Source organism: Hydractinia symbiolongicarpus, chromosome 5, assembly GCF_029227915.1.
Source record: "Hydractinia symbiolongicarpus strain clone_291-10 chromosome 5, HSymV2.1, whole genome shotgun sequence".
Taxonomy (NCBI): domain Eukaryota; kingdom Metazoa; phylum Cnidaria; class Hydrozoa; order Anthoathecata; family Hydractiniidae; genus Hydractinia; species Hydractinia symbiolongicarpus.
This window is the reverse complement of record NC_079879.1, coordinates 2,692,285-2,703,896: the sequence shown is the minus strand read 5'-3', so window position 1 is coordinate 2,703,896 and position 11,612 is coordinate 2,692,285. Positions and strand designations below refer to the sequence as shown.

The following is an 11,612-nucleotide window of genomic DNA, read 5'->3' as shown; positions in this document are numbered from 1 at the left end:
TTATGAAACAAATTGGTGTCGATATATGTAACCTACCAGACGTGGATGGATACCTCATTGTTTGTATGGACTATTTTTTAAATAGTCGGAAGCAAAGCTTATCAAAGACAGTAGCACAGTTTTTATACGAGATTATCTGTCACCATGGCAGTGTAAAAATTTAAATCAATGATCAAGGCAAGGAGTTTGTAAATGAAGTCTCGACGACCCTACATCAAATGACAGGCACAGGCCAGCGAATTACATCTGCATACCATCCTTAAAGCAAAGTTCTTTGTGAGCGTCAAAATCGGACAATAAAAGACTCTTTGGTGAAAGTTCTCGAAGAAAATCCGAAAGAATGGCCTATTATCGACGGTATACAGGGACGGATCTAGGGTTGGGCAGCCTAGGTAATTGCCTAAGCCTAATTTTGTGACCTACTAGAGAAAAAAAATTCTATAGATAGAATAATCTATAAAAAAAAATTAAATTATTTTTATAAATTTATTTTTAGCATCCGCCGATTTCGACTTCATAACGATGTGGCGTTTTATCGATTTTTATTTATTTTACTCAAATAAGCAAACCCGGGACGATCTTAGGCAAAGTGTCGATTCGCCTAAAACGTCCGCGGGTTTTAAAGTTCCGAATGAACGAAAATCACAGATGGAATAAAAAACGCCTAAAACTTCCGCGGGTTTTCAAGTTCCAATGAATGAAATTCTGGAATGTGAAGAAAAAACGCCTATAGCGTCCGTGGGTTTTAAGTTTAAACGCCTAAACCGACCACGGCTATGGTTACATGGACAAGTGGATGTTTCTTTTTCAATATGGTTTACTTGGGTCAGGTCCAATTGCAGGGAGCACTTCAAATGTCTAGAATATCAAAGTAATTGTACGCTACCTAAGTTAAATGAAGAAGTTTTGAATTTGGAAACCCTTTTAGATATTGAAAGGATTGGAAATGCTGGAGGGAAATATTTTAGCCACGTGTGGCATGTTGTTTTCTCAAACCAAACCTTCGTCTGCCTCTGCAAGAGACAATAAATTCATTGCTTTAAAGTAAGTAATACTTGAAATATTTTAGTTTTAGCTGTTCCTGAATTTTAGGCACTTTTGTGTCAAGAACTATTCTTAAAAGTGACAAACCACCAGATGTTCTTACAAAACATGTGATTAAAATCTTTTTCTTATCAAAACAAAAGGTTTTAACTTGACCTCGATCAAATGTATTGTTTGTTTATAAAAGTACAATGCTAAACGAGATAACTGAGGCAATTTATGTAAACACTGTCTTGGCGGTCAAAAGATGTTTTGGTGTGTATGTTAAATTTGGTATAGAGTGTATTACTAGCTATCTACCTGTATGTGTATTAGTTTGAATTTTGTTAGTTTTTTTGTTTAACGTCTTAAGGTCACAGGCTTCGTGTAGGCTTCGTGTAGACGTTTATGCAACTGTGTGTCTTTGTTGCTGTTTGGGAGAGAAAACATTCTTGTAAGATAACTAAGAGACGTCAGCATTTTCGGTGATGACGTCATCACATTAGGTGACATATGGAAAAAACGCTCTAACTTTGAATTTTGTTAATTTAATTGCGATGAATTTAGTAACAATAATAATAAAAACACAAAATAATATAACAATATAAACTAAGAATTGACATAAAGCTTTTAAAAACATGTAAAAAAAAATTTTATTAAAAAAATTTATTTAAAATTTTTACTCAACATAAAAAAAGTGTTGTTGTGGCAACACTTCGGCATAATTCCCCAAAAATTTTTTTTGGAAAATAAAGTTCAATAAAAGTTAGGAAAAGTCACAAAATTTGAAGGTGTAACTATAAACACATAAAAAGTTATTAAAAAAAGGTTAGGAGGGGGGGGGGGGGGGGGGGGGCTGAATCACCCCTCCAGCACGAATAGGGTTAATTCTTATTCTGTGGCGGTGTGGATGCTTTTTTAAGAAAGTGGCTTATTGATTGTATATATTGCTGATGTAAATGCTAAAAGAAATCGTATACAGTGCAAATGAGATTATTTTTATTCGAAATAGTCATGTACAAAAACTTCCTGATCATACTGATTTTACCAAATCGCCGAATCAGTTTCTTAAACGTTAAAAGGAAGTTGGATAACGGTTGCTAAACAACATAAAAACGACGTTGATTAAACGTCACAAGACGTTGTTTCAACGTTGAAAAGAAGTTAAATAACGGTTGCGAGAACATTTCTAAAAACCATAAAAACAACGTTGATTAGACGTTGTTTCAACGTTAAAAGGACGTCGGAAAAAGACGTCAAAAAAACTTTCATTTTCAACGCAAAATCAACGTCTACTTTAAAGGAAGAAACTTTCGCTGGAAGAAAGTTTCGTGGTTTCCGCGAAAGTTTTTTCCCGAGAAATGCGAAATTTTTGCGGTTCTTCTGAACCGCGAAACTTTCTTCCAGGGAAATTTTCTTCCTTTAAAGTATTCAATGTAACATGCAACGTCTTTTTAACGTTGAAGTGCCTACTGGGTAAAATGTAAAAAAATCGGGAAATCGGAATAGTCATGGTCCAAAACATGCAAAAGAATTTAACTTGATGAAACAAAGATGTGTAAGTTTTAAGTTCTAAGGATAATCCTAACAAAATTCATTATAATTTTCCGATCATAAGGATTTCATAGAGGCTTTTAGGGGTAGTTTAGAGTAAAAGCCAATATCAAAGCCTCTGAAAGGAATGGGGCCTAAAAATTCGGCATGCAGGTGTTTAATAGATAAATATTGAAACTCAGTAAGTATCATAGCATGCAACATAGCATAAAGGAGTTATTAAAACAACAAAAATATCGGCAGAATCCCCCCCCCCCCCTCCTCCCCCAAATATTTTGAAACTTCTCCGGTTTTTCATTCGCAAAAGTACTTTATTGCTTTGAATAATCTAAAAGGGTTAGAATTTCGGAGAGAAACGAATGCTTTGAAATATGCTAAAGTATATTAAAATTTATGTGTTTTTAAATAAATTCGACGAAGTATTCAATCTTCAAGATGGTTGCTGGAACAGAGATTTAATTCGACAAATCAGATATCGAAATTATTCAGTCTCACTTTGATGGTATTAAACTTCTAATATCACAAGCTTGACTGAATAATTTTTTATATCTGATTTAAAATCTGAATATCTGTTTATTATAGTTGATAGTGTGGGTTGTTGGATGAATGAGAAGTAGAAAAAATGACTAATTATCGAAATAACACCCATAAAAAAACATGTTATGGTGTCAAACCTTTTTGTGAGCACGTTTTCTGAAGCCTTTCCAAATGTTTGCACATCGTTTGTCTAAAGACTCGACTGCTTGGAATTTTTAAAAATCTTTGTTAGTTCTATAGAAAAATGACTTAAAGGTTTTGCTCGGTATGCAAAGTTGTGACATTATCAAATAACGCTAAAATATTTCATTGCTGTTATCGAACATAATTATAAGTAACTAAAAATTTGTGTAAATTTATGTAAAATGCTCAAAACATTAAAAAGTGTAGCAATCTAACTGCATTTAGCATAAGAATTATTAAGGATTTTGGTGTAGCTAGCCAAACTGTTTTTGACTTTTTTAATGTCAGAGGTACCAAAAGCTGTCTAGATAGCCACAACCCAAAATACAATTATATCAAACTGAATGAAAACTTCCAAATACCAGGAATAAATAAAGATAGCCAGCTTTTGAGCAGAATTTTAACTTAAAATCTACGTTTGTAGCCAAAAATCTTAAAATTAGTTTGTTTAAGATTTATACATGGCTAGAAACCGTGATGATATTTTAATCTTAACATGTGAAAACATACAGAGAATAAATATTCCTATAGTTACAAAGTAGTTAGAAGAAAAAAGGTGAAAAGGAGACCTAAAAAATTGACAACATCACTTTCAACTCAATATAGCCTTCGGAGCATGTTCATGTTTTTTTTTTCGGGTTCCACCGTGATGTGAAAATTAGGCTGCGTGCAATCAAAACGAAATCCGTAAAAATCGGGTTTTGCGGAAATTTTCCGAAATGAAGCTGCTAAACTCTTTTTAACGGAATACGGCTATTGTAAAAGAGATATGGGCGTGGCTTAAATGTAGTTTTTTAAAGAAAAAATGCGATGATATATACGCTGGTAACATCAATTTCTTAGAAATGGAACATATTGTGCGCTGACGTTTAAACGCTGGGAGATTAGAATCCAGCCTTTAGTATTTTATTTTCACATTAGCACGTGCATTTGAACCCACATCTATTACACATACTATTTTTGTTCTATCGCAAAGAGTTTTAAATGTGCTTTTTGTCAAAAGGTCGTTGTGATAAACCTTTGCAGCATGTGGGCGCCTTAAGCCATTCTGCATATTTGTGAAAGAACTTTTTACGTGGAGGGATTCACTAAAGGAGACGATCGATTTAGAAATTGATTCAGCCTCCTTACTCTTGGATATAATTGACTAATCTTTTTTATTGCTTTTATTCTACACGTTTGTTAATACCTTGCTGTGTGTTATAATACTCAGGAAATTTCATTTAATTCAACTCAATACAGAGTAAGGCTAAGCTTATAGAGGAAATAGAGATGCAAATTCTTAGATGATCTTTAATCACAATGCATTGACCGTGTTTCTACACACCCACTTTCTCTTTTATTTAAACAAAACTTAACACAATCACGGCATCGCAAAAATATCATTTTTATATCCTATGCAGAGTAATAATATAGAAACCATGATACTTTAGAAAGGAGTGAGGAAAACTACTGCGGTGGTAAATTTATTTTGTCGCTATTGAGAAATTATTATTCATAGGAATAAATAGATTATCACCGAATGCGTAGGTGAATTATTTAAATGCTGGGGAATTAATTTTTGAGCATCAGATAAAAATCCGAACAGACTCGCGATTCTGCAGTTAGTAGCTATAGACGCTTAGCAATAGAAATATGGAAGCAAAATACCTCGATAAAATGGTAAGAAAATGATAAACCTTTCTTAGGATTTTCTGTTTTTAACAAGTAGGATAGAAGATATGCTTTTTTTTATATAAGAATATGCTTTATAAGAATATGAGGCTGGTATTCAGTCAACAATTAAGAATATTTACACAATCTGCAGACTAATTTTGCATAGGGAGTAAAATGAAACGACTTTTTATTATTAAGCAAATTTTTATCCAACTGTATAATCACCAAACGCATCACCTTTTTTAATATGTCAATGTCTATACTGAATTCTAATTTTAGCCTGAAAATTGATGTTGTTCTTATAAAAAAAAACGTGTACTGTCTTGAAAGTTTAATTTGTTTGATACTGGAAAAAGGATTATTTGTATTAAAAGTTTATTTTTCCATAAACTGATGAATATCGCACATTTTTCTGATACAAATACCAGATGAAGCGATTAACGTAACTAATTTTACATTGCTATTTCATTTCAATTTAAGATATGGTTTTCAGTTATACTTGGTGCTGTCATGAACCTATCATGTGGCTATACTAATATTCTTGGTGAAGTAAGAGAGGTTGAAAAAGATGTAAAAAATATTAAACAGGAATTGAAAAGTTTACATGCTAGGAAGGACGTTGAAAGCTCAGGCTACTTATCGAAAAAAGACATAGACGAGGAAATCAGAAAAAAGAATGAAGAGATTCTGCATAATTATTTGGACGTTTTGCCAGAACTTGTTCCAGATTTGTTTGCAGTGAATTATACCAATTCGAAACGGAAGATGTTGCGTTTAGTACGAAGAAAATTGAAACGACGAAAACATCACTTTCACAAAACTTGTGGTAGAAGATACACTGTGCTGGAGAAATGGTTAGAGGCACAGCTGCAAAATGTCCAAAAAAGAGCTGCTAAAAAATATATAAATAACTGTACGAAGATAGATGCAAAGAATCGCAAAACAGGTAACGCAAGTTTCACTTATTCTCACTTTCACATCGAGGCTACATTACGTAATTTAGTTTATGAGTAGGTCTATTCTTATCGACATTAAAATAAATTTAATATTTAGTACTTGCCAAAAATATTTTCTGGATTTTAAAATTTTAAATCTTTATAATAATATCTAAATTCTCAAGCGCAGCTCTATTTCAGACCGCGCAATCAGGAGGATAAGAATGCAAAAATAAATAAAATCTGCAAAACTTTGATCAATTTGTCCTAGCTTTTACTTCTCGATAATATACAAAGTGCTAAGCAAGCAGCCAACCAGATAATTTAAGCATAGGTCACCTAAATTTTTTAAATGGAAAATGAACATGTATTATGTTCTCCGACCCCATGACTCGATTCTGGTAACTTTTAGTACTAAACCTACCTAAAGTTTGTTATGTAATGAGGCAACTTATGAGTTTTACTTCGTTTCATACAAAAATGTTTTTTATTACTCACTTAATATGAACATTTACCATTGGGTTTCATACCAATCCCTTAGAGAAGAGTGCTGTGACTTATATAGACAGTTACTTCACAATAATTACTTTTCTATTAAAAAAAGACCTAAATAACCGTACTATAATTTCACAGGACGTGACGATATTGGCAAAAGAGGAGAGAATCATAGATATCCATCAACTACGACATTGTTTTGCAGTGATAAAGGTGATTATGAGAGTGATGGTTCGGTGACAATGTGCAAAGAATGTTTAGTACGAACTGACTTAAGCGAAAGGTAAAAATAAATTTGTCCATACAAGCACCTGTCATGATTCTTTTTTTCAACTTCCCATTGCTTTATATTTATATTACAGGGTATTTCCGCGATATATTCATGAAGTAACGTGTGGAGATGCTTTCAACGACAACTTTTGTTTTTCTGGCGAGGGGATGTGCGTCGAAAATTACATATATGTGACATTTTTAATTGATGATAATGAAGTAGGAATGGACAGATTGTGTGAATGGAAGAAATACAAACAAGCAATAAGGACTTCATGTTCTTGTCAAATTATGAGTACCTCATTTTTTAGAGACTTTCTTTAAAACGTTACACACACTTTTAGACTTTATAAATATTTCGTCACTGTTTATAATACACATCTTTTTATTTATAAAATTATATTTTTTTGTAGTTTTTTTTATTAAAATTTAAAACGCGTTTTAGTAAGATCATTGTCCATCCTTCAATTTCTCAATATTTCATAAGTTTAAAGTTAAACTAAAATCGAAGTCTAACGTTTCGTCTAACTATGTTTTTTTCAAAAAAGGTTCTGGTAATATTTTACGATTCTACAAAGCATGGTGGTTTGAGCCTGCTGTATAAAAGCATCAGAAACTTTGAACAGAAAATACGATTCTTCCTGGAACTAAAGTAATTAGATCTTAAGCAGATCGTTATTTGGAGAAATTTCGAGGTTCTAGTGACGTCACTGAGAGCTGACATAAGCAAAAAGTTATTTGAATCATTTCGTTTTTTTATGACATACTTTATATGCCCTAAGTTTGATTTTATTTTAGTAAGCCTAAAAATAGGAATCCGTCTCCCAATCATAATATGTTAAAAAAAATATGGACCAAATGGGGCTAGGTTCAAATGGTGTAGCCTTTGTTTGATTAAGCGTAGCGATAGCGCAAAATGCCCTGACAAAAAAGGCCAGGAATATAAAGATCATATAGAATAACATGACCGTTTAAGAATTACATAATCTAACAGAAGTATCTGTTGTGAAAAAGAAAGAACTTAATCTATTTGGCGTTAATTAATGAAAAAAGAAATTGCGCCACCTGCAGGTGGCCAATTATGCTAAAAGCTTCAAAGTGGCCAATTATGCTAATAGCTTCAAAGTGGCCAATTATGTCAATATCTTCAAAGTAGGAAAAATGAACTTTTTTTTCAATAACATTTGATATAATTCTGAATATCTTAACACAAAATGATCTATGGATGTTATTCCTTTTAATTAACGTCCTTCTTACGTCCTTAACCTTCTCACGAATAATTAGAAATAAATAAAAGATATGTAGAAAGGAGGTCTATTTATACAATTTGAATATTACTTCTCGCGAGCGTCTCTATGAAGAACTTGGTCTTGAGAGCCTTAGCGACAGGCGTTGGTATCGCAGACTTGTTTTCTTTTTCATTATTGTATCAGGTACCTCACCTGGCTATTTAGGTTCATTGCTTCCCTTGAAGCAAAGTTCTTATGACCAGGCTAGAAGCAGTTTGTTTAGGAATTTCAAAACCAATACTGAATAGCTTAAGAATTCTTTTTTCCCGTACACATTGAATGAGTGGAATAAACTTGGGCCCGATTTGAAAATTTTACTATCAATCTCAAAATTTAAAACAAGTCTTCTTAATTTTATTAGGCCAAAAATGCGTCCTGTGTATGTGACCTTAGAGAGCATAAATTCAGAAATAATTTTCGCGATACCTTAAATCCTCTTTGCTGTTGTGGTCTTGAAATCGAGTCTACTAATCACTATCTCTTGCGGTGTTCTTTTTACACGCATATAAGAAAAACACTCATTGACAATATTAAAAATAGCATAGGTCCAATATCAGACCTCTCGGATGATAAACTAGTCAATTTACTTCTCTATGGCAATGATATTTATAATCAGAACAAAATTGTTTTATACTAAAGACCACTATTGTTTTTCTAAAGTCATCTGAAAGATTTGATGTTCCATTATTATAAACCCCCTTAACCTCGTCACCAGTATTTTCTTTTAATTTTCTTTATCTATTGTCTAATTTATGTGCAGTCACCCACAGATAGGTTTTTCTATCGTGGGGTATGAAGAGTTTTGTATTCGTCCTCTTTTTGTTTTGTAATTTTGTGTTTGAATATATATATATAAAAAAAAAATTTGAATAATTACAGTACTATGAATAAAAATCCACCCACTTGAATTAACACACTTCCCAACTAACGATTCACAGATAATTACCAAGCTCTTCCCCCATTTTCCCTCCTAAATAACCCCCTTTACAATTATGTTACCGAGAGAATTCTACACCCGACAAGTGACGCAGGGACTTCGGGTCGGTATTTCTTATTTTTGTTGCGGTATGGAAAAAAATAATAGTTACGTCTTTCAAGTGGAATTTAAGCAGAGAATGTTTTTAGAAGTTTAAGCAACCCAAAATTACTGAAACATTTGACATAACATTAATGCTTCACGCCATTGAAGAAAAAGCTAATTATATTAGCCGATATTTTTATTAAAAAGTTATCATAAAATATGCGATCCTTGGACAGATCTTTAAACACTAAAGAAATATATGTGATTTAAAACAAGGCTAAACATACTTTAAAATACATCGCAGCGTTATTATTCAAAGACTAACCGTTTCTTTAATCACGTTTGAAGTTTTAATCATTACAACTTGTAAATAGATGGCAGAATGTTGAATTCTGTTGCAAAACCTTCTTTTGTTTTCCCTAAACTTAATGCATCCATTGTCGTTCCATTGCTGCCAGTATGAATAGACTTTCAATGTTATTTATGCTAATTAATGCTAATAGTGGTTTTTTGTTAACAATAGACCTTTCCGAATTTCCTAATTATGCCAAACTCAATTAAAGCAGTCGATATTAAAAATGTTTCTTACCCTAAGTTCCTAAGGCAGAACAAATTACCTAATTTCGTAAATATTTTTGTTTGTTAAGTGCCTCAATTTGGAGCTTAAGTTCCGGTCAAACCCTTTATATAGCCTAGCCTTTTAAGCATAGCCTCGTTTTCAAAATCTAAATAAAATCCGACCATAATATTATATTGCTTTAAGAACTTTATTCGTGTCATGATAATTTAATGTTCTATCTGAATACCCTTATTTGAAGAGCACAAAACCAATATAAAATTTCGCATAACGTCATAATTATTGTAACTTATGAAATTCAGGAAAGGTATGTTGGAAGCATTGTTCAGACACAACATAAGGCGTAATATAAAGTTTACTGATATATAAAAGGAACATGTATTTAGATAAACAGTTATTGGCCACCAACCTGCCAGCATAGATTGAATTTTAAGGAGTAAGTTGTTTTATGGCAGGGTTTGTTTTGGTTTTAGAGGTGAGAAATATTACCGGAAATAAAAACGACGAAATGATTAATGTGTTCTGATAACATAAACTATTCTATATTGCAGTCATATAGTGCAATCTAATTTACCTTAGTTAGGTAGAAAAACATTTTGCATCTATGATATTTTACCCATGATAACTGTTATTTGTTATTGTTAGTATAGCTATCAATTAAAGGGTATTTAAAGCTCCCATTTAAACTGAAAAAGCTGTGCAAGCAAAACAACCGTTCAACTAGATATCCAGCTTATTCTTGTGCTTAGCACCTAACAGAAAGGATCGATTTCTTTTATAGTTATCAACAGAACATGCAACTCACAATCATTTGCATTGAGTAAAAAACCAAAAAGTTACTGGCCCGTTGATACCAGATGGGGCTTGCTCAAAGATATTAAAGTTACCACTGGATTTTTTGAATCATTAAATTAATATAAATAAATACGTACAAAAAAATTAGAAAAAATGGCTTTGAAAATGTCTTGTTCTCAGGCAAGATCTGAGAACTCTCTATTCATCTTGTCCAGCATCCAACGCAGACAAAATGTGACTGTTACTCGTTTGATTCTTGGTTGGTATAAACAAGAAGAAGATTTTTCCTCAGCATTTCCAATAAGATCTTCAATTAACTCTTTCTTTTGTAAATGTTGTTTTCGAATTGCTTTGTTTTCGTTTTGTTTAATATTGCTCTCTTTAAATAACTTCGTAATTTGGTTTTCTTTCTGACAAATTTTCTGCTCTTCTTGTAACTTTGAAAGAGATATTTTCACAGCTAGTTCCGTCATTAATTTTGCAAACGTGATTGTGTTTGCTTCGAAAGCCGCTTTCTCGTTTTCCTTCATTAGAAGTAGTTGTTGGCTATTTTTCTTAGTACGCTCTTCGCTTTTTAATCTTTCTAAACGTAAATCACAAATATGTTTGGTCTGTCTGGTGTTTTGGGCTTTCAGAAATATGATCTCATTTTCCAATCGTATACATTCATCTTCGTGTTCTCTTTCTTTTTCATTCGCCTTCACAAGCTTTGATTTAAGCAGCTCGTCTTCTGTTTCAGCCGTTTCAATTCTTTTTTTTGCATTTTTGAACAATTTCACCTAAGCATTGGTTTTGTTTTTTCATATTGTGTAACTTTCCGTCAAGCGTACCATTTTTTAGCTTTGTTTTAGAAAGCTCCTTCTGAAGAATTGTATTCTGTTCTGATGTGGCATTAAAAGCTGATTTTAATCTTTCTTCATGAATTTTCATGGACACAATAGCATTTTCTTTGCTATCAATGATGGAAGTTTGGGCTTCAATATCTTTGTTTAAGGATTGAATTAACTTTGTATTTGAATGCAATTGCTCTTCCATCATAGCGATTGCAATGTCTGCTTCTTCTTTCTAGGAAATAAAACACAGAGTTTGCTAACTATTTGGAAAATTCCGACTTACTGCAATCTATACCTTGAGGGAAGAAAATTAACCAGACAAATACCAGTTTGACATATCATTTGTCAACTCACAGATATTGGATAAGTAATCTCTAAGATTCATGTCTTGTTATCTAATTTTGTTGTGTTCTTTATTTCGTTTTTTCTTATTCCCTTTCTATT

The 11,612-nt window shown here is 32.4% G+C and overlaps 1 protein-coding gene across 1 annotated transcript; it reads left to right on the top strand.

Annotated features, from left to right (window-relative positions):
* Window positions 1–4,540: 4,540 nt before the first annotated feature.
* On the top strand, window positions 4,541–7,108 carry LOC130646250 (uncharacterized). Its single transcript, XM_057452424.1, has 4 exons — window positions 4,541–4,959; window positions 5,434–5,899; window positions 6,522–6,666; window positions 6,746–7,108. The coding sequence occupies exons 1-4, from the start codon at window positions 4,933–4,935 to the stop codon at window positions 6,975–6,977; spliced, it is 870 nt and encodes a 289-aa protein (XP_057308407.1). The 5' UTR covers window positions 4,541–4,932; the 3' UTR covers window positions 6,978–7,108.
* Window positions 7,109–11,612: the final 4,504 nt, after the last annotated feature.

Bases quoted from the DNA above. Each gene is read 5' to 3' on its own strand.
- LOC130646250 (XM_057452424.1), top strand. From the start codon at position 4,933: ATGGAAGCAAAATACCTCGATAAAATG. The intron at 4,960-5,433 runs GTAAGAAAATGA...TTTCAATTTAAG, and splicing joins CAAAATACCTCGATAAAATG to ATATGGTTTTCAGTTATACT. The intron at 6,667-6,745 runs GTAAAAATAAAT...TTTATATTACAG, and splicing joins CGAACTGACTTAAGCGAAAG to GGTATTTCCGCGATATATTC.